Raw genomic sequence first — 23,451 nt, forward strand, 5'->3', positions numbered from 1 at the left:
AAGGCTGTTGTTGGTTTAGCATCCAGAAATCAGCAGAGAACATACTGACTAGTAGAAGCACAGTGACACATATACCAATAATGCCACAAGAGTTCACTTCAAAATGAGACCAAAAGTCATCAAGTGGACCTTATGGTGACAGAAATATACCCATGAAGTTGCAACTTTTTCAAAAAAAGACGTAGGGCCCAGAGGGTTAAACTCGACTCCCTGGTCTTTATTAGGAAAAGAGAAGAGTGTATTTGGAGCTCTGTGCTGAGATTACAGTCGTTTTTAAGGTATTTAAATCTACATGTGTAGATATTCTGTCTGTAGGATGAATGACACCAACATTACGTGCAGCATTTTAAAAACTCCATGTCATTAAGTATGGTAGTACAATATTTATTTTCAGTTTAAGTGTTACATGTTGAGAAACAAACTTACAGTTGTCTTCAGCCACAAATTTAATGCAGAGATAAAGATTCAAGACCAATTCAGTAATGTGTCAAACACAAGAGAACTGGCAAACTCAATTTTACATATATATACATAATGTTTATGTACATATAATGTTGCACTAGACTTTAGAACAGCTGAGACAATGTTGTGCAGAGGTTGGTACAGAAAATAAAAATACCTTCAAACTTGACAGACACATGCTGAAAAAGACAGCAGTCACAGAAAGAAAAGAACAGAAACCTTAATGAGAAGACTGGTTAGCCAACCCCTCTGTAGGAATGCATGAAACACACACACACACACACGCACACGCACGCACACACACACACACACACACACGACAGAGAGAGAGAGAGAGCGAGTCTTCCTGTCCGGTCTGCTTGTCGGGGCTTCTCTGGGACACAGTGGTGTTTAGAGGGTGATGGGGCCTGGCTGACAGGCCTGCAGAGTAAGAGGAGGGGGGTGGGGGGGTGATGTTTCTCTCAGCAGCATCCTCCTGAGGAGGGCTTGACAGTAGTGCCTGGAGTCAGCTTCATGTTGGGCTTCTCTCCTCCAGCCGTGGCTCCAGGACCCATTCTCTTCTTGATCTCAGCAGCCATGGTCATAAAGGCCTGCTCTACATTGGTGGCATTTTTGGCGCTGGTTTCCAAAAAGGGAATCCCAAGTGAGTCAGCAAACTCCTGGAGAACATAAAGGCAGGATTTCATTTGTGTCCGAAAACAAAGCCAAACTTTATCAAATTAAGTTTCTCCATTAGTGGGAATAGATCTACTTAAATGATTAGCGGTTTAGCTGGGAAACATTTAGCTTTGTGTTGCATCAGAGGTGTTTACACACAAAGAAACCGTGTTGGTGTCTGACAGAGGAGAGCCAGGCCCGTCTGAAACGCGCAGCTTGTGGTCATGACTCCCACATGAAGGTGTGTTGATCGTTATACAACTTAATATCCATCACAGCTCGTCAGAAAGTGTTATATTTGCATCCCGTTCAATAGTGCTTTCATTTTGTAAAATTTACACCACTCTTATTTTGGCGGTCCAGTTTTGTGATGTCATTTTCCTGTAAGGACAGTCTCGCTCCGCAGAACACGTTGTTGGTGATGGTAGACAGCCTCGAGTGTGTTCCTGACGAATATACCACACACACATGCGTACAACCCTACCTGTCTTACACGAAAAGCTCCCGCCGTGCCCTACCCTCTGGCCGAGTCTCTGCCTACGATACTATCAGGCTAGAGTTCACACTCCATCACACAGCTGGTTTGAAAACTGCAGGCATGAACTTTAAAATGATAAGAAAATAAGAGACAAAGGAGAAGAGAGGACCTTTGGGTTGTGTAAGTACATTTAAGGTCCCATCTACACCACGCTGCAAAGCTTCAAAAAGAAGTGAAACATTTTCTGCTAGTTTAGTTCCTGGAGAGGTTTATGTGGAGTTTTGGAGTAATGATGTAGCTGCTTTCATCACACATGCCCACAGCTGCTGGCTACGGTCCAACAGATAAACATCAGCCTCTTCAATCACAACAAATCTGATTTTGACACCATTACAACTAAAGTAATGCTCGGTTTTGGGTGGATCACCTGTTTACACTAAACTGAACAGAGTCATAGGAGGAGCAACAGGAAACCAGTTCTACTTCAGTGATGGGTGCTGGCAGGTGAGTTACCTTTGCTGTTGTGTAGTCCACCACCTTCTTTGTTGTCAGGTCACACTTGTTTCCAACCAATAGCTTGTTGACATTTTCACTGGCGTAGCGGTCGATCTCCTGTAGCCACTGTTTGACGTTGTTGAAGGACTCCTTAGGAGGAAACAGATCAACCATTGAGCTCTGCAACAACCAGACTTCAGCGGTCCTCAGACATACAGCCACATGTGGTTGTGGAGGAAATAATGTTTTTGATCTCATCCTCACTTCAGATGAAGAAAACCACTCAATAATAATGATGTTTGAGTCTTTTATAACTAATTCAGACAACAAGAGCACCCTCCTGAGGGGACTGGGGTTACATGACCCAACCCGAACCGTCCTAAGAGGGTAAGGGATGGGTCTTATAACCCTGACCCACATGTATGAACTCTGGGAAACTCAGTCCTCTGGCGTTTGTCTGATTTCTTTCCTCAGTTTGCGGCTTCACTGTTTCACAGTAATTGATGTTGGTTTCCTTTAGGTTGTGACTGTGCTGACTTATGATAGGTGTGGTGCTGGACTCACCTGGTCTGTGACATCATACACTACGATGATACCATGAGCCCCTCTGTAGTAGCTGGATGTGATTGTACGGAACCGTTCCTGTCCTGCTGTGTCCCACTGTCAACAATAAATAATCATTAAGATGCAGCAAAGAACACCAAGTTCAACAGCTGACATTAAATGACATCATTTATTTTGACAATAGCAGGTGAATATGATCCACTCAGTGGGGGTTGGGGGGGACCCTAAAGGTTGGTTTATGCTTGACGCGTCCGCGAGGTCCGCGCGGCAAAATTGCGTCATTTTAACAACCACGCCCCTCCTCCGCGCCTCCGCATGGCCCAAACTTTCCGCACCGCGCACCTAGGAAATTTTCTAACCACGTGGACGGTCGGACGTGTAAAACATGGCGGACTGAACTAGTATGGCAGAGGTTCGTAAATACAGACATTTGTATGATTCAGCTCTCAAAGATCACCGTGATCAACATGTTGTTAATAATTCTTGGAGAGAAAAAGCTCTCACTGTCGGAAAAGACGAGGACGCTGTTAAAAATGCTGGAATGTCATGTTGTAAACAGTAATTTTTACTTCTACTATGGTGTAGTGCTGGATGCAAATAGTAGAGCTCCATGCTGCCCCCTACAGTTTGGGAGAATATTGGCTCACCACAGAGACGAGCCGCTTGAACAATAAACGCTGGAAGCTGTGAAGCGCGTTCCGTCCGCGAGCAAACTCTCCTTTCACGGGAGCACATCAGCGATGCACAAGCATCTTAAGAGGAAGCGCATCATGGCAGAGAATGAAGAGTCGCCTCGGTAAGTTCACCTCCTGTTAGCTGCTAGCATTAACAGAGTTACTTGTATTTGTAGCTGTAACAACAACACCAGTAGTGGTGGTGATGTTATTACCTCTAGAACACTTTTATGTCACATATTTTTGCTCTTAGTACAAACGCTAATGATTTATTTCATCCCGCTACGTTACAGCGGTAAGAAAAGTGCTCCTCTTCAGTACACCAGTTGTTACGAGCACACCTCAGCGAGCGAACGTCCTGACCGAGGCCGTTGTGAGCATGTTGGTCACGAGAGTCCTGTTCATGGTCGGTATCAAGGTTTCAGAGAGATGATCAAGCAGCTCAACCCAGGTTACCATGACAACTAGGTAGCAGCCTACCAGGCTGATTCCACTTCAGCACCATGATGGAAAAGAAGAATTAACAACTTTTAAAAGGGTGTGTGTGTGTGTGTGTGTGCGCGCGCGCACGTCTTTGTCTCGGTTTCTCTCTGGACGTAAAATAAACATTACAATAAAATGCATTAATCAAGAAACTAATATTTTTAAAGCATAAAACATTGTCTTTGTGTTAAATCTTAACCTACTTTATGTGATTTAACAGAATTATTAATCTGGTAAATAAACTAACTTTTATTTCTTATCTTTACGCTAAAGCAGACCCTCAGAGCGGTCGATGGTCCCTGACTGCTGACGTGTGGACCAGCCGTGCTACAGAGGCATACCCCGGTGTGTCCTGCCATCTCCTGAGTTAAGATTGGAAGATGAAGCACTTCAACCTCGTCACCATGCCGCTTGTGAACACAAGTTTCTTTTGTGTAAAATTTATTTTTAGTTTTAGGTGTCTACCTCCATCTGACCGTAGCATTTGTATTAACAGATTACAAAGTTAATTAAAAGTTGTTTGATAAGCTATCATCTTGTCTTTATTATTAGATGGCACATAGCTGATCACCCTTCAGACTAGAAGCTAATGATGGGAATATTAGAGCATCCTGGTGCAATAAGCTAAACGTTTATGAATGACACGATTGGTCGACTACTAAGACAGTCGTTTGTGGCAGCCCTAAAGATGTTGCGGCGAGAAGAGGTGGAGAAAAAATAAAAATACACAAAATAAAACGGCACGTAAAGTCTTTTCTACAGTTTTAAAAATGTGTTTCAATAATCATCAATAAATATAAAAAAATTTTAATCGATATACTTTTTTTCTATATCGCCCAGCCATACCTCACATGTGATTGGGTATACATGAGGTAGGGTTTACATGGTAGCTCTGGACAGAGAGCTGTACACTTTTACTGTGTGGGCGTCGTCAATCCTACAACCCTCTGATTACTGGACAACCTGAGCTACTGATGTCCAATAATACTCAGATATTATGAAATCCTTTTCCTTTTATTTTTTCAAATTCAGCTTTTTCTGTTTTTATCACTTGTATGTCGCCTTGGACAAAAGTGTCTGCTAAATACATAAACTAATATTTCTGAATTCTGCATTTTCATTCTAACCCGACTTATTAACCCAAAATTACTAACCTAAAGGCGTGTGATTAAAAAGTGAAATATTAATAATTAAACAACTCAGTACTACCATTAGTGAACCTTCACCGTAATGCTGTGGTTCTGCAGAACTTCGCGTGCTTTTGCAGCATTTTTAAACGTCTTAATCTGCTGTGGTCTTTAGTATGAATCGATGCTGGTGAGTCGTTTACTGTCAGAAACCTCTTGCGCTCATGATATGCAAACGTATCGCCTCCGATTGGCCAACAGCAATGAGACTCGTCCACTGCCTTCGTTTGCTCGTCTGCCCTAGATAAAAAAATGCAACCTTGACCCCCCCTTTGTGCTGTTGTCAGGCAAAAACTCTGCACTGCATTTGAATTTAAATCTGCCATCGCTATTGGCTAAGAGGTACCCTAGAACGTTAGCTGGTACCATATGATGTCACAATGTCGTAGTGAGCCTGTGTGTGTGTGTGTGTATTTGTTAGTGGCTCCGCCCTCTCAGTCTGCTAGGCAACAGCATTTGTTGCATTTTTCAAACAGGAAGTGGGAGTGGAGTAATACTCTGGTAGGGGGTGACTTGCTCTTTAAATGCTGTTGGTGTTTGTTAATTTCCAAACTCAAATCCAAAAATAAAACATGACGAGACTCAGGAAACATATGAAGGCTGAAAGGAGATAAATCTGCTGAAGTCCTTGAGGAAAAAAAACCTATTTGGTGATTTTGTTTGATTTGACAAACTGAGCTCAAAACTGCAGCGAGATGTTGAACTGTGATTGGTCAAATAACGACATGACTGACACAACAACACAACAACAACGAGTTTGTAAACAAGATTAATGTGCCTCTCCTGTCTCTAATTGATTCACATGAAAAGTGCTGAACCCCAAAAGAAGACTCCCCACCCCCCAAAACAAAAATTTTCTTTGCAATTCCCGTGAAAGAGAATGGCAATTTTCGCTGAAAAGTGACAAGTTTGCAGGTTTGTATTCAGTGTGAACAGCAGGTGTGTACTTACGATCTGAAGTTTAATGGTCTTCCCATCTAGTTCTATGGTTCGTATTTTGAAGTCCACTCCAATAGTGCTAATGTAACTTTCTGTGTATGTGTCATCCTGCAGAGAGAAATAAAGTCACTCACATTAAACACAAATACAGGTACGCGCACGCACGCACGCACGCACGCACGCACGCACGCACGCACGCACGCACGCACGCACACACACACACACACACACACACACACACACACACACACACACACACACACACACACACACACACACACACACACACACACACACACACACACACACACACACACACACACACACACACACACACACACACACACACACACACACACACACACACACACACACACACACACACACACACACACTATGTGTGCAAAGAGGAAATTAGTCTAAAAACGGAGTTAGTGAGCTATTCTGGGAACTTACTGCAAATCGAAGGAGGAGGCAAGACTTTCCAACACCTGAATCACCAATCAGGAGCAGTTTGAATAAATAGTCACTGTGAAGGAGAAGTTAAAACTTTAGAGGATCTTTAAAGTAGTTAATAATGAAAACACAAAAATAACTTCACTTAACTCCTGTTGTATAGAATCGTGACCCATAAAACCCAGTAAATTATAAAACCAGGACCAGAGCACCCATTTCTGCTTTTCCCAACAAATCAAATGATTATTGACAGAGATCCTGGTGGAGCTACACCTTCAGAGGGAAGAGCAGTAATACTGACTGATCATGTGACCGGACATACGCTCACGAATTATGAATGACAGAATCATTTCATTATCATTGAAACATGCCAAACTTAAGCCGGGCGGACACTGTGCGACTTTTTCACTCGTAGCACTCAGCTTCAGCTCAAACTGTACGACTTCCTCGCAGGGCAGATCTCACGAGTCATGTGCTCACACTGCACGACCCAGTTATCGGATGCGACCTGACTGCTCACACTGTACGTCTGGTAGCAACACGTCGGACCTAAAAATATGCTAAAAATAGCAGTTTTTACTCAACACGTCAGACTTTTTTGTCTTGTTTTGCCTGTTGTCCTTCGGGAGTGCTGCAGGAGGACACACAGGGATTTATGGGGGTTGGATGAGGAAAACGAAATAAAGAAAGTAAATCTGTGTTTTGTGATCAGTTTAATTTGACATGAACACGACAAACACGCTTTCTTGACAATCTTTGTGAGTAAAAAAAACGTGTAGAAATTAAAACGAACAACGTGTGTTATTAGGGAAATAGCGGGCGAGCGGTGTTGATGCATGATTGCGCATGCGCCGTGAGCGGTTCTGGTACTTTTTGGGTCGCAGCTGCTCACATCGCCGCTTCAACAGTACGATACCCTCACGAGGGACGAGCAAAATATCAAACATGCCAGAAGTCCGTGCGAGCTCACGATTGCTGATCGTAGCTGGTCACGTGGTGTTAATCGCCTCTCGTAACCCCCTGTACACTACACGACCGCTCGGCGCAAAACTCACCCCGATCTTGTGGATTCTCGCACGAGTGGAAAATCGACTCAAAAAAGTGAAAAAGTCGCACAGTGTGCGCCCGGCTTAAGTCCCTATGGCGTTCAGAAGACAACCAAATAAATATATAGGAGGGGTGCACACAGCATCAATGTGAAAAAGAAAAAAGAAAAAAAAAAACAAGTAATTAAAAAGGTAAATCAAGTCATTCAGGTTCAAATCACTTCATCTGCCTCTCTTCTTACCCTGATGCACCATCACTCTGGAACAGGGTCCATCTGGACTCATCAGACCAGTTTTAATGCCAATGATCTGACCCTTCTCACAGAGACTAACAGCTTTTCCACGACCACCAGACGTGTCTTTCCACATGCGCTGCTGCTATGAAAGCAGGTACTGATACTGCTGACTAAATACTTTCAGTGAGTCAGGAAGAGAAAACTGTTGTAATTTTTGACAGCAAATCAGAAAGGTAGTTCTTCCCATCATGGTACTAATATCAGGCACATAAAGGTGTGGCACAAATCCATAAAGCAAACAGATACGAGACAATAGGATCTGCTTAGCGGTCTACTCCACATCGGTATGGGCCATGTTGGTTGATCTCTGCTAGTAACTAGAGGTTGACCGATGTTTTTTCTATTGCCAATACCGATGTGTACTGACGATTTATTTCGACCATTTTCATGGCCGACATCTAGACGTTTTCCACCTCATCCGCGTGCTAAAATGTCACTAATATTATGAGTGGATGCTCAACATTTCTGAAGCTGAATGTTTTTGAAAACTGAATTTAGCCGACTGTTACATCTTAAATCTGTTAATCTAAAGTCAACCAAACAAATCAATTAAATGACGACTGGAATTCACTTCCGATTAGTCAGGAAGGCATCCTCTCTGGCTGTTTTTAAATCTTGTTTAAAGATCTACCTTTATGGCTTGGCCTTTAGCCAGTGACTCGTTTGTCTTTTTTTTTTTTTGTTCTTGTTTTTACTGCTTCCATTTGATTTTACTGTTTTGCATTGGTGGTTTTGCTTTCACTGGTTTTTCTGTCTTATTTCGGTTTTACCGAACCCATCTGTGCAGCACTGTGGTTAGCTCCCATGCTTTATTTTAGTTGTGGTTTATAAATAAAGGGGTATGGTAATTCGAAACTGGTATATAAAAAGAAATGTATTGAAAATAATTTTTAGAGCATTGTAGATGTCAGGATTGTAAATGTACAAAAATGGGCCCAATATCGATCTACCTTTACTAATAACCTATGTTAAACCATACATAAGCACCAAAACTACCAGTCACTACATGCAATGTCAAATCTAAAAAGCACGAGTTTCTCTGTTTCCACATCTAGATCGGTTAAATTAGCCTCTTATAATAACCATAACAAACTGCAGCCATCCCCCATCATTCAGCAGATTCCTCAGAGCTCAACATTCACCTCACTGTTCAACAGAACAATACATATTAGTTACTTTCATTTGGCTGAACTGGATCAAGATGATCCAGCTCTGACCCGACTCATTTTCACCAAACATAACAGGATACGCATTTTAACGTAGCACTGAATATCTGGTCCATAGGGAAGTGTCTGTGATGTGACTTCTGAGAAGTCTGGAGATAAAACACTGGTAAGAACACCAATATGAATGAATAATTATATAGAAGAATGGGAAAAAAGTCCAACTTTCCCTCCTGGTGAACGCTTGTGAATGGGTTAGGGTTAGGTGACAAAGCAGAAGTTAGCGATTACTAAAGCCTGCTGAGAGGAAGTGAGAGCCTTTCCTGTAGCATGTGACCTACACATGACTGGATGGGCTGCTTCAGCATTTCTGAACCATATGACCGAACTGAGTCACTCACAACACAAACTACGGTGAAAACCAGCTCTTCCCCGAAAACCACCACCGACAGCTGACACTCAGCCTTCTGGTTGATGGAATCAAACATGTTCTGAAACAAACATGAAAGTATAATCGTTTTTATTAGGCCACTAAAATGCTCTTCTCCCTCAGCTTTTATTTTATGAAGCCAAACAGCTGATTATGAGCGCTGCTGGTGATAGCGTCGTCTTCCAGGAACATGAAAACAGCTGTTAATCACACAGGAGTTCAGGATAAAGTTGTCTGCGAGTCCAAAGGGAACCTTTGTCCTCAATTTAGAAGCAAACCGTCAAATACCGACAAAGTGCCTCCCACCCCCACCCAAGGACCTGGACGATTTAAGTGTTAACAAGAACAACGAAACATTGTTGGAAAAAAAGAGTTAGACATTAAAATATTCAACATTCAAGCTTCGATCGCTGTCCTCTGACATTGTTCCCATTAACTCTCAGGTGTTCAAAAGGGTCGCAGTCAGCTGATGTTTCACGTCTCAACCGACTCCAGATATTAGCCAACCCTGTTAGCACAGGGCTAACCCACCGCGGCGTTCCAACTGTTATACTTACTATTCAGGATTCATAGTTGACTTGTAGTGTGGTTTATCTTCTCTGGTGTGGTGTTCTTTTGTCTGTCCGGAGGTAAGCTCGGCTGTCTGGCTAGGAAAACGGGTTCGGTAACTAGCTTGTGCAGCTCCCCAAACCGCGACCGGTTAGCTATTTTTTCAGTAAAAATCCAAAATGGCTGCAACTTCAACCAGGAAACGGCTAACATTAGCCAGCTGGTTGCCTAGGGGACAAAAAAGCGAAGGTGCGCAGCTTGGGTGAACCCCGTTTTATCCGTTAAACCGAATGTTAATGGTTCATCGGCAGTAAGACGGACCTTACCGAACCCAGATAATACGGGTAGATGTGGAAGCTAGCCGGTGGCTGTCACTGCCGCACCAGTGAACTGTCGAGCTCTACCGGAGAGATTACGTCATTTAGTGAAACGTGGCAAAGGGAGTCAGTAGCGCTCCGTGTCCTGTCAAACTACACCTCCACTAGTTCCGGGTTTAGACTTCCAATCTGGACCCGCAAACCCTGCTTCCAACATCACCCGGTTCCTCGTCCTTCAGACCTATATCATAAACGTCTGAATATTTAAAACACTCGTTTTCATGTTTTCTGCAGGAACGAAAGTAAAACATCCCATCAGAATGAATTACTACTGCAGACACGAGCTTATTAAACAAGACCAGTTTCAGCGTTATGGTTCAGGAAACGTGACCATTTCAGCAGCCCTGAATCACATGTATGTAAATAACCATGGGGACATTGTTATCCCCTCACACACATGCTTCATCATTGATCTTTAAGACAGGACTGTGAATGAGAATTTTAAATATATATGATCTTGGGGGTTGGGGGGTCAGTAATTAGGATACAAACAGCATTAAGACAAGGTCAGACCTATAAATCCTAAACTTCAGGATTCAGTTGTGCTCAGCAATGCAAATTTTTATTCAGAAAGTGTTTTGAATGAAAAAATGTAAAAAGGAGGCCACTTGTAGCTTTGAATATTAAGTTAATCAAAAACAAAATGGACAAAAGTCAGAAAATACAAATAAATCTCATTTAAAGCATGAAGCCAAGTCTCAGTCTGTTCACAAACTGGACCCTGAAATCCTGGCAGGGTACGCCGCTGTTCTCCACTCAGCTAGACCAGAATGGGCGGGTGGTGTCAGACTATCCACAGCAGACAGGATCATTGAGAAGAAGCGGTCCGAGTGGGTCTGCAACGTCCCAGACTGCCTCTCAATGAGCTGAAGGGCATCTCTTAAAACTGCAAATGAGACAGCAGAGGCAAACTCACACTCTGCTCTAAAGGTGTAAATCTTATTCTTTATGAATCATTTGTTAAAAGCAAACGGACATGGAGAGATGGTGTTGATGCAGCTGAGGAGATGCTGTCCAGCATGTAGAACACAGGAGGTCAGAGGTCGGTGGCTGCTCAGCTCCTTCTGAAACATCTGAGAACAGAACGTTTCATTCAGGGGGTGTGGCTTAAGAGTGCTTGTGTGTGTGGTTGTGTGTGTGGTTGTGTGTATGTAGGTGTACATGAATGCATTAAGGTGTTTACATGCATGTGTGTTTATGTGCATGTCTGTGTGTGTAGGTGAGCATGCGTATCAGTGTGTGTGTGTGTATGTGGGTTTAGGGGTGTGTGTGTGTGTGGGGGTGTGCATGCATGCGTATCCGTGTGTGTGAGTTTGTGTGTAGGTTTAGGTGTGTGTGTAGGTGTGCATGCATGCATATCCATGTGTGTGTGTGTGAGTTTGTGTGGAGGTTTAGGTGTGTGTGTGTGTGTGCGTAGGTGTGCATGCATGCATATTGGTGTGTGTGCATGCATGTGCATGACTGTGCGTACTTGAGTGTGTATACTAATCCCTCCTTCAGCCCTAATGGTTTTATCTGAAGTGTGTTACTGTGACTCTCCTCCATCAAGCTGACCAGTTGTCACATGACCCTCACCTGTGTGGGGTAAACATGGAGGCAGGTGTTGCTGCTGAAGGAGTCTAACCTCTGGAATCTGAGCTGTAATGAACACAAGATGCTGCTAGCGCTTTTCAAATACACACTGTATTCAACTACAGTTGGGGAAACAAGCTACTTTCTGGTTGGGCTATGCATTTTGGTTTCCTAGCAACCAACAGAGCCTACTTGGTACATCATTTTCTCAGCTTAAAGCCAAAGTTCCCCCTGAATGCGTCTGAGTATTTCACTGTGAAACATTTAAACCAACTTCAGCTACAGAATCTGTTCATCTGGAGTTCAGTTTTTAAAAATCTTCCATAACTATCAGTGCTGAAGCTCAGGACTCGGATGTAGAAGAGCTAGACGAGTTTCCTCTGGGGAGGGGGCTTCACCCTCACCTGATACTCGGTCAGAGAGGACTTCACACTGCCTACATCCACAGAGGGAGCAGCAAGTCGCTCCATCCTCTCCGACAGGCCATACAGCTGCTGGATGAGAAGCTCCAAGTGTGAAGAGAACATCTGGAAGGTTAAACACAATAAGTACAGCCTCACTGAGCAATGCTGCACCTGCATCTGATGTCTGTGATGTAAAAGAGTGTTTTGTTTGGGAAATGAGAACATCCTTCCTGCCCAGAAAACAGGATTTTCCTACTGAAGCCTAAAGCGGTTCCTCACTCGTAATCAGCTAAACCAAGGAGGCATCGTCATCATTTTCCATAAATATCAACATCACACAGAAAGCCTTTAGCAAAAGTTGAATCATGTTTTCTTAATTTGAAATTTTATAGTAAAAATTGTGGGGACAGAGCAGGAAACGGGTCAGGCCTCTGCTGGACTACCTGGACGAGTTGCAGCAGAGAGTCACTCTGCTCCTGCAGCTTCTGACCAGCAGGGATGTTGGAGCCACACAGCTCCATCACTAAAGCCTCCACCTCCCTCATGCTGGACATACACCGTCCTCCTCCCTCTGGTTCCACACAGACCCCCAAACCACCTCTACAAGTCTCAGAGAAATCCTCGTCAACTGCAGATGAAGAAACAAAACCAAAGGTCAAAGTTATCAGCTGTTTTTTAAGTGGTTTGAGTCTGTAAAACATGACCTTTTACCTCTCTGCTCTCTGACACGCTGATCTTCCTCATGCGAGGGATTGTCCTCTCCAACACCTGCGCCGTCCTCCTCGTCTGCAGGCTGATGGTTTACAGAGAGAGACGTCTGTTGGGGCCGGTCCAGCTGGGCCGTCACCTCCCTCACCTACATTAAGATTAAAACAGGGATCAGCTGAGGGCAGAAATCTGTGGGATAGACACTGTGAAGATTTCGTTTGGACAGTTGCATGCAGTGACTTTCAAGCCCACAGCTGGAAATTCAGAGAACCAGCAGGAACCTTTCGATAAGAAAACATGAAGGTTAGTAGAACAGGACGGCACATTTAAATCCTGGGTTACCTGCAGGATGGTTTCCCACGCCTCAGTCTGAACATGAATAAAGGAATGAGGATGTTTAATTCACAACCCTGCACAACTGGGTTTGCTGGTCCCACTAAAGGAGATGAGTCGTTTTTACTGAGCTATTACGTTCCAGATGAATGTGACACTCATGATTCACTGATCAGAAGGATCAAAAGGTCATTTGGGGATCAACGTGAGGTGGACATGTGTCATCAGCACTGACCTGTCTAGAAAGCTGCTGCAGCTCCTCCAGCTGCACCGGAAGACACAAGAAATCCTCGTCAGCCTCTCCGCGATCCCAGCGGGACCATCCACGGGTGGAGTGGACTGATGTGGTGGAGGGTTCTGCATGATGCTGTTGGTTGGAACCACCCCTGCTGTGAGAACTTGTTTCGACTTTGTTTTCACCGCTGTCCAACCCCCTCAGATCAGCGAGGGACAGAGGGGTACAGGAGAGAGGACCATCTGAGGATCTGGGGAAAACTAGAAGGTCAGGTGACCTGTCACCTGTACAAATGGAGCTACAGTCTCTGATCTTCTCTTCCTCGTTTTCAGAAGCCTCTAACCCCGACAAGCTGGCGGAGCTGCGGAAGGGATCCAGATCAATCCCTGAATCCTGCAAGGTGGGGTTTGTCTTTAGAAAGGAGTCTCTCTGCAGCTCACAGCTGTCCCATCCACTGTCCCTGTGCCCTGGTCTCAGAGGGTAGGTGTAGTCTAGGAGGGCCTCATATTCCTTGTTTGGATTCCAGCCAGCAGAGTGCCTGTCGGGTGAGGGGGGCTGTGCTTTAGGAATGGCACAAGCCCAGTAGTCCTCCTGATATGAAGACACAGAAACCCCTTTCGAGTTCCCCGTGGGAAAACTTCTCCCACTGCAGCGTTCCTGCAGCCTGAGCTGAATCTGGCATGGCCCGGAGTCCCGAGAGCGAGGAGTGTATGTAGGATAAAGGACTGTAGAGGTCAGCGGTGGCCTTAGAGGAGCGTTTAGACTTGGGAATTCTAGGATGGAACTTGGAACTTTCTTCAGAGATGATTTGCTTCCGTTGGAGGTTGATGCTAAACTGGGTTTGTCCTGACAGAGCCGAGCATGGAGCCCTGGGACTCTGGGACATGGGTAGCCTATGGAGGCTGTGGGACGTGAAGTGACTCTATGAGGAAAACTTTGGCTCGTTGGTATCTCCATCTCTCCTGGTTTGGTCGAGAATTTCACGTTGGGAGGTTCTGTTCTACTAACAGCCACAGCCGGAGGTTTCTCCTGAATGACAGGAAACAGCAGTTAGTTTGGTATTCGTGCACGGCTAACAGGAAAAGCTATCGTGCTAACTCAAAACGTTAAATTTACATTCCTACAAACGAAAACGAGGGAGGCGAAAACACACACACACACACACACACACACACACACACACACACACACACACACACACACACACACACACACACACACACACACACACACACACACACACACACACGAGTTTATCGGATCTGGACCCGATTCGTTCCTCCTCACCTCCTTTGGGACGGCCATCTTCAAGATGGAAACATGTTCTTTAGAGAACAGTGGCTTCCTCGTCACATAGCGCCGGTCTGTCAGATGCCTGGAGGTGGTTGCCATGGTTACACTTGTGTGTGCCTGGTCTCTTTGAGCCAGACCACAGATCCTCCTGCTGTGTTGAACCTCGGGGAGCTGCTGGCTGCAGCCTCTAGGCTCCGTGTGTGAAACTAAAGGAACACATGAGTAATTAGTGATGTTATATTATGGTCTGGATTATTAACTCCTGTGTTTGTTCAGGCCACACCTTCAGCCATCTTACATCCTTCTGTCTTCACAACAAACTTCTCAGGAGGCCTGGAGTTGAATAATAAAATAAACACGAGAAAAGCAAGAATTTCACTTATTTTCTTAAAATAATAGAATTCAAATATAGACGCAGAAATATAATTACCTCCTCAACGTTCATTCATTCGTACACTGCTGTGGGTTCTTCCTGTCAGGGGCTCAGGGAGCTCGTGTCTATCACCAGGTGAGAGGCGGGGCTACACATGGACAAAGGACACCTAAAATGTTTGATAGAAGAGTTGAACGTAAGAGCAGTTAGCCATAGCATCGGGACCTATCTGAGGTTCTCCCCCGCTTCCATGAGCCTCCTGACTCCATCGTAGCGCGGAGGAGTCCCCGCACTAGCGGCAGTAGACAGCCATCTGGGATTAGAGCTATGACTTCAGTTACCCCTCTCTACGATGGTGGGGTAACCCAGCAGCTGCCTGGAGAAGCAGCCCGCCGGCTCCTGGCTGTGTAATGATACGTGGCTCCTCACCTGACTGATCTCATTAAAACTGTATGCTCAGACTGGACCAGCATCCAGGGGATCTTTTACCAACAGCAGAGCAGTCCGAATCACCGCTCACTCTGATCTTTACAGCTGCTTCATCAGCTGTTCAGTCCAGTATCACCAAATGAAAATAAATGATATTAAAGTTAGGATAAGAACCATTAAACACGGTTTTTAATATCCAGAGATTAGAAGATAGATTTGTTTAACATAAATCCTTTTTAGATAAAACATAAGGAAAACTCGTCCTGAGGTTCCGTTCCTGAGTCCGTATGAAGATGAAGCAGGTCCAGGAGGACCAGGATGGACCCTAAGCTGCTGTGTAGGTCTCCTGGATCATGTGTGGACACACAGGTCCTTCAAAGCAGACTGACCCAGGAACTACCAGGACCCGCGTCCTTCGTTTCACAGGAACATAACAACAAACACTAATGTTAAACAATAGAATCTGATTATTCACTTTCACCTAGGGCTGGGCAATAAATCGAAAATGTATCGTTATCGAAATTTCTGACTCTTATCGTGATAATTTTTCCAATGTCAATAAATTTGATAATAAAAAAAGATGTGTGTAGGTTGGCAACATTTGTGTCCCTTTAAGACGCTGCACCACCTTGAGTCAGGTAAAAATGTGACTCACCCATGTGACAGCCCCATCTAGTGGACAACTTTTGTTTCTGCGCATACCTGTAGTTATCGTCCATTTATCGTTATCAAGGTGAAATTCTCAGTATATCGTGATGTTGATTTTAGGCCATATCGCCCAGCCCTACTTTCACCTAAAACCCATTTTTCTGCAGAACCAAAATCTCAAGGTTTGTTTTCGGTTTCTTGTCTGGCGGATCTACATCTCTGCAGTCAGAAAACGAAGTTGCTCAGGAGCAGCAGTAGCTCAGATTGTCTGGTAATAGGAAGCTGCTGTTGTGTCCTTGGGAAAGACATTTAGGTGGTCAGCGAGGCCGGTGGTGTCGGTGTTTGGCAGCCTCGCTTCTGTCAGAGCGCCCCAGGGCAGCTGTGGCTACACTGAAGCTCATCCCTACCAGCGTGTGAATGGGTGAATGACTGATTGCATTGTGAAGTGCTTTGGGGGGTTGTAGAACTCTAAGAAGGTACAGACCATGAACCATTCTAACATTCTGTCTTCATTTGTTAGCCGCTCCAATGTTTTCATGTCAGACAAGACTGGGTTTTTCTTTCCAATAAGAGGGGTCTGGAGCAACAGCTCCCTTTTCCAAGAGGATTTGGATGACCTCTGGGTCCAGGCTGACATCCCCACCATCTGCCAGTTACCAAGGAGACTAATTACTAAAAGCGTCCACCATCTCAGACCCATGTGGCTTTTATCCAGGTGACGCCTACCTGGAGTTACCATGCTACATTCAGGTGCTGCTGGAAATGTTATTAAACACAAGGCTGTTCCCCATCACCTCTACGGAGTGAACATTATGGAGGGAGGGAGTTTTGAACAGTCTTTCCCCAAAGAGGGGGCGGGGTCATTGCAGAAACAGGAAGAGAAAACTCAAATTGACAAAAGTTGGACGAAACTCCTAAAGCTGTTATTGTTTTCCACCCTTATATTATCAATGAGGTGGATTCTGTTAAATCTTCTGCTCTGGACGGAAACAAGCCACACCCCACGCATGGACAGTGGTCGATATTCGGGCATCTTTTACGTATTTGCAGCTTACCGTTGTTCATCCTTTACGGTCGTTTAGGTTGAACGTAAAGACACGAAAGAAGGCTAATAAACAATTCAACCAGCAGTCGTATTATAGCATTATGTTATATTATATATAAAAACAACAGAAACGTTCATATTTACCATCAGTAGAGCAGCTAGCTACCCGGCTAGATGAGGCTCCAGCCGAGGTTCCCGCCTCTTCCTCTGACGCGGTGCTGCCTTCAAAGACGTTGCTTACGTTGCAGTTTTTCCAGATAATTTACCACACGTCCTTTCATTTATAAAATAAACTACTAGGTTGTTTAGACTTTGATTTAAGGTTAATAATCACATTCAGGATTGATAATAACACTCTGATATGCGGGGCTGCTACGTCATCGTAATATTTACTAAGTTAGGAATTACAATTTTTGTCGCTAGTACTTAAAAGCACCATGAAATTCAACGGGGATCGTACTCTTTACTCCCTCCAGTGGACAGACGGCGAAGTGCAGAGGTACACAGCAGCGCTGTGCCACATAAAATAAATTAGGTCCTTTTAAACCAGTAGTTACTTTTGTCTAAGCTTTTTTGGTAGTTTAATAACCCGTCAACCTGTTTTTTAAATCTTTTTCAACATACTTTTTTCTGATGGAAGGGTGTTTTATGGGCTATTAGCCATAAGTCTTTAGCTGGGTTAAAAATATTCACGTGTATTAGTGACAGAACACAAGTCTCAAAATCAAAGGACCAATGTTAAATGTTCAGAGGACTTTATTTCGGCTGTTTAACACCAAGCTATGAAGCACGCTGTGTGTTTTGTATAAAAACTTATGGTTGAACAGATACAGCAGTAAAATTGCACACATTCATTAAAAATGCTTGAGCTTTTCATGAGAGCGCCTTTGTACGAGACATGAGATACTCAGTGATGAAGCTGTTTTGCTGCCTGGAACAGGAGCTGTGGGGTTTTCTGATGCTGGGATCAAAAGCAAACATGAACTATAAAATAAGGCTACTTTATTTGCTGTAAAATTATTCCATTGACAATATCTGTGTTGATGTTTTCATCTAAGGAAGATTATTCTGTTTGGATGTGAGGAGAGTGAGAGGGGGAATACTCTTAAAACAGCAAAGCATCTTAGAGCTTCACCGTGTACCAGAGCAGTGCAGTAGATGTGTTTCAGTAATTTCATAATTTAACAAAGGTTAGCAAAAATTTAGTCATTTGTTTGTACGAAGAAGGCAAAGCAAATAACAAAACCATTTTAATACGTTATTACAATAGTGACCTAAACAGAAATCAGTTAGGACACACCAGTAGGACGTGTGCGAGCTGCAGCTTCATGCTGATGCTAAACACGGTTTAATCTCAGCACAAAAACTACTGCGACAGAAGACTTTTTGCAGGATATCCCTTTTTCTATCAGATACAAGAATCAGCTGGCCTTATCATTCTATTGCAGACATGGATGTCAGTGCTGCTGGTTTGAGGAATCACTCTACACCACCTCAAATGGTTTCCACTTGTATCATAAACAACAAATACTTTCACCAGTTTGAAAGAAGTGGATTCATCTTTAAACTTATGTGACATGTTTGTTCTGCAAAGTTTCTTCAGTTCCAAACTGGATTTTAGTCTGACTCTGATCTCAAAGCCAGGCGTTTAACACAAACCAAGCAGAACTTTGGTCTGTGCTGCTGAAGGTCTTCATCATATCCAGGAGAAAAAAGTATTAAACAGAACTAGAAGTCCACACAGCGACCTTTCCTCTCCCAGTCTCCATAGCGGGTGGGCTCTGGACCCCGAGGACCACCTTTCTCCTTCGTTGCAGGGTTGATATCATCTGGAAACTCTGAGGAAAAAACAAGAGAACAATCAGTAACTTGGTTTTTCTTTATTCAGCTCACAGTCCACAAAGCATCCAGTTTATCTAATCAAATAAAAGCAGGAAGTGTCTGCTTTTTCCATGCATAACAAACAGAGTTCTATACTAAAGGGAAAAAAGTCATAGAATTTTTAATTAAATGGACTTTAGGAGTTGTTCTGCTTTCATGCAGAACTGGCTTTTCATTCTTCACGAGTCTTGGCTTTAAGAGGTTTTGAGACATAAAGACTTGGAGGCAGATTGTGACTCAAACGAGGAGAAAAGCTTTCAGTCTTCCTCACTTTCCAGAACATCTTGGTTTTTTTCTTCAGGGTTATCGAGGCGGCCCTGTGGGGTTTTGGCCTTCCTCAGAGGTTCTCTGTCCTTCACAACTCCACTGGCTCTATGGGAACAACCTGAACAACAACAAATAACATTAATTACAACAACAGGTTTTGTTCCACACTGCTGTTTTTATTTGCGCTGTTCTGTTGCACTCAGTCATATCTCAGTTATATGATCAGTCCATATAACAATCTACTAGTCTTTTACACCGTTTATTTTTTAAATGTTGTAAATTCAGTTGAAACCGTTTTTATTGCATAGTCGTTTTTTGTTCAACTTACAGCCTTTTACTTATTCTTTATTTTATTCTCTGTTGTGAATGTGATTGTTGCTGTGACACTAAAATTTCCCCACTGCGAGATAATAAAGGGATTTTTTATGATGAGTCTATTCTATAAGCAACACAAACACGCACGAGTCTTCAGAAACACAACTGGCCCAAGGTCACAGCCACCAGGAAATATAAACAAGCTCTCCTTTAACCTCCGTTTACCAGCAACTCATCCATCACTCTTAAAGAGCCACAAAACGTAGTTTCGAACAAACTAGCTTTCCTTAATAAAGCACTTTAGCACTGCTAAAGCTAAGCTAGCAAGGTTAGCTAAAACACTCACCTGTAAAGACGGTCCGGGAGACGACATGTCCGCTTCCTGAGAAAAACACTCGCAAACAGAACATTATCTAAAGTTTACAGGTCATTCATGAGTAAAATGACCCTCAACACGTACCCTAACACTCTGTAGAGGTTTAGCTATATGGTCTGTTTACGTAACTGTCGTCATCATTACACGACGGAGGACAACGGGAACATGTAATGGTGGTTTTGTCCACTAGAGGGAGACAAAATCCTATCCTGTTTGATCCCCGTCAGTCGGAAAAGTTGAACACGATCTAAAAGGGTTTAAATAAAGCCTCAATTTGAACCGTTTTGGATTACCATGACCTGGATGACTGAGAAACTTCACCAGCATGTTGAACACGATGTTTAAAATGATCCTGCTCGAAAAAGTATGTCCACCTTGTGGCGCGAGGGCCTTTTGCAGAGAGATTTTTTCTCAAATGATGATGTTTTTAAAACATTTATTTGTGTACGTTTCAGTATAAAAATATTCCCATAACATTATATATATATATATATATATATATATATATATATATATATATATATATATATATATATTAGGCCTGTCAATCGATTAAAATTTGTAATCACGATTAATCGCATGATTGTCTATAGTTAACTCGCAGTTAATCACAAACTTAATTTTTAATAATAACTTTTAATAATGATAAAAAGTTTTTTATTTCAAATATGGAGTGAACAAATATAATTTTTTATGAAAATATGTTTATTATAACTAGAGCTAATTCAAACGTAAAAAGTTCAGAATCTTCATGAGACAAACTAAAATATTCAAAGTGCAATTAAGCATAACCTTCCTCACCATAACAGTTTTACCTTATATGGTTCGACCCAGATAAGGACTCACAAAATCAACTCATGAGAATAAAACTAGGACAAAGAGAGGTGTGTGATATAGAACCAGGACTCTGCCTGTGCATTTTGAACATAGCTTATTGTTTCTGGTGAACAAAAAAAGGCAACACTTCTGGGTTTATTTTTTCTTTCCTGTCCCAATGAACCTCTCCAGGTTATTTTTGGGCTCTCCCAGTTACTTTTTTGTACTTAGCCAGGTGCTCAAGCAGACGAGCATTTTCACATTTTCAGAAGACAGTGCAGCTCGTTTCTTCTGAACAACATGCCCAGAAAGTGAGAATAACTTCTCACATGGATGTGGCGGGTGTTGCCAAGTACTTCTGTGCAAGGGATGCCATCACACTGTGTGCACCTTCATGTCTGGACCACCGTTTCTGGGGACAGTCCTCTGTATCAAAAGTAGGTTCTGCTTTGTATCGCTCCAAAGATCTCTCAATACAGTTCTCTTCTTCATCAGATGAAGAATCCTGGGAAAGCATGAGGACTGTTTCTTTTCTTGGGGGGCTCTGATGTTGCTGAATCTTCAGGCTGTGCTGGTGCCTACCTCTCCTTCAGCAAAGCAGTGATTAGTCGCCACACTTCAACCCTGTCAGGTTTGCTAAGACACTTGAGATCCTTAAACCTAGGATCGAGTGCAGTTGCAACCTTGAGCCATGTGATGTTAGCTTTATCCTTGCGCTTCTCTATTTCTGTTTTGAGAGTCTCTTCACCATGTAAGCTGGGTCCTCCTCAGAGACCTCCAATACTCGCAGGAGGTGGCACAATGCTGGCAACACCACAGAGCAGGAAACAAACTTCTCTCCTCCCAGAAGATCAGTGATGTATCTTCAGTAAAACAGATTAAAATTTTAGTCAGAAACAAAGAAACCAATCACCTAGACTAAATTACTTCCACCCCCCTCCCTCCCTACACACACACACAGGCGCGCGCGCGCGCTTGATCATCTCTAGTGTGCTATTCCATCTTGTTGACACATCCTGGGTGAGCGACTCTTTCTTGATGGAGTGTGTGATTTGTTGTTGTTCAAGTTCCACTGCATTTGCTGGGCTGCGCTTGAAATGACCAACAACTTTTCTGCATTTTGTCAATGCACTGTCAAATGGACTGTTCTGTAGAGAAACTGCAATAGCTCGATGCAGGCTGTGTGAAGTGCAAGGCATATGCTCAAATGGTAGTTGCCTCGCCGCAGCAATCATGGTGCGTGCACTAGCTGTGGTCAGTGTGCTGACTTTAAGTTCAATGTTCCACTGCCGGGCTACTTGCATAAAATGTTCAGCGCTTGTGTCGGCAAAATGTCTGTCCTCTGTTTTCATAACGATCAAAGCATGTGACCGAAGTTCCCAGTTTGATGTAAAATAATGTGCTGTTACCCCGAGATAGCTGTGATTACTCAGAGACGTCCAGTAGTCCCCTGTTAGTGCAACTGTTTTTGTCGGACTCAATGTCTCCTCCACCTTTGCTTTTTCATCTTGATACAGTTTTTGTATATTGGTTACCGTGGTGGCTCTCAAAGGTAATTCATATGTGCTGTCGCTTGATGCAATGCGAATTACGTCAAGTAGTCCTTCATCCTCCACAATGTTAATCGGTCTGCAAGCATAGCTACCCATTTAGCAATGGCTGTTGGAAGCTTACATGATGTCGAACTGTCCAGGCGTGTCTGCTGAAAACTTTCCAGCGTGGTTTGCTTTCGGCGAGGAGGAGGAGAGCTCTCTGCATCAGCTGTGTGTTTTGCCAGCAGGTGGTATTTGAGACTTGAAGTACTATGATGATAGCTCAGTTCACATCGACAGTAAACACAGGTGACTTTTGTCTTATCAGTTGTACCATCTGGTAGAGTTTTAAATGTAAACTTTCCATTCAAAAGACCATTTTTGCTTTCCATACTCTGCCTAGCATCCACCAACTGAGCATTAACATTCTTGTATATGTAGGCCATGGAACGCCAGGAGGGCAAATGGAAAGTACGGAAGCCTGCACGTTAATCACACGTTAATTAAATTAATGCTGTTAAAAGGAGCTTTGCGTTAATGCATTAAAAACGTGTTTATTTTGACAGCCCTAATATATTTATATATATGCATGCACACACACACACACACACACACACACACACACACACACACACACACACACACACACATATACATACATACATATATATATATATATATATATATATATATATATATATATATATATATATATACACATATATATATATACACATATATATATACACATATATATACATATATATATACATACAATGTATATATATATGTATATATATGTGTATATATATATGCATATATAAATATATACACATATATATATATATACATACAATGTATATATATATGTATATATATATACACATATATGTATATATATATACATATATGTGTATATATATACATATATGTGTATATATATATATATATACACATATATGTATATA

The 23,451-nt window shown here is 42.9% G+C and overlaps 3 protein-coding genes across 4 annotated transcripts; all 3 read right to left on the minus strand.

The window, feature by feature from the left end:
* Positions 1–726: 726 nt before the first annotated feature.
* LOC139062049 (ras-related protein Rab-1B) lies at positions 727–10,120 on the minus strand. The gene is made up of 6 exons (XM_070542212.1): positions 9,888–10,120; positions 6,396–6,468; positions 5,952–6,047; positions 2,657–2,752; positions 2,111–2,242; positions 727–1,121 (listed from the first exon to the last, which is right to left on the minus strand). The coding sequence occupies exons 1-6, from the start codon at positions 9,899–9,901 to the stop codon at positions 924–926; spliced, it is 609 nt and encodes a 202-aa protein (XP_070398313.1). The 5' UTR covers positions 9,902–10,120; the 3' UTR covers positions 727–923.
* Positions 10,121–10,826: 706 nt separating this feature from the next.
* Positions 10,827–17,517, minus strand: cep68 (centrosomal protein 68). Of its 2 annotated transcripts, XM_070542210.1 has the most exons (11): positions 17,441–17,517; positions 15,232–15,343; positions 15,085–15,134; positions 14,796–15,007; positions 13,509–14,537; positions 12,944–13,088; positions 12,676–12,860; positions 12,233–12,355; positions 11,832–11,894; positions 11,233–11,329; positions 10,827–11,142 (listed from the first exon to the last, which is right to left on the minus strand). In XM_070542210.1, the coding sequence occupies exons 3-11, from the start codon at positions 15,092–15,094 to the stop codon at positions 10,964–10,966; spliced, it is 2,043 nt and encodes a 680-aa protein (XP_070398311.1). In that variant the 5' UTR covers positions 15,095–15,134; positions 15,232–15,343; positions 17,441–17,517; the 3' UTR covers positions 10,827–10,963. The 2 variants fall into 2 exon arrangements, with proteins under 2 accessions (XP_070398311.1, XP_070398312.1); XM_070542211.1 differs by lacking the exon at positions 11,832–11,894.
* Positions 17,518–18,034: 517 nt separating this feature from the next.
* sdhaf4 (succinate dehydrogenase complex assembly factor 4) lies at positions 18,035–20,298 on the minus strand. Its single transcript, XM_070542213.1, has 3 exons — positions 20,106–20,298; positions 19,449–19,562; positions 18,035–19,134 (listed from the first exon to the last, which is right to left on the minus strand). The coding sequence occupies exons 1-3, from the start codon at positions 20,167–20,169 to the stop codon at positions 19,025–19,027; spliced, it is 288 nt and encodes a 95-aa protein (XP_070398314.1). The 5' UTR covers positions 20,170–20,298; the 3' UTR covers positions 18,035–19,024.
* Between the last annotated feature and the right edge of the window lie 3,153 nt (positions 20,299–23,451).

The sequence above is a fragment of the Nothobranchius furzeri genome, chromosome 12 (genome assembly GCF_043380555.1).
Source record: "Nothobranchius furzeri strain GRZ-AD chromosome 12, NfurGRZ-RIMD1, whole genome shotgun sequence".
Taxonomy (NCBI): domain Eukaryota; kingdom Metazoa; phylum Chordata; class Actinopteri; order Cyprinodontiformes; family Nothobranchiidae; genus Nothobranchius; species Nothobranchius furzeri.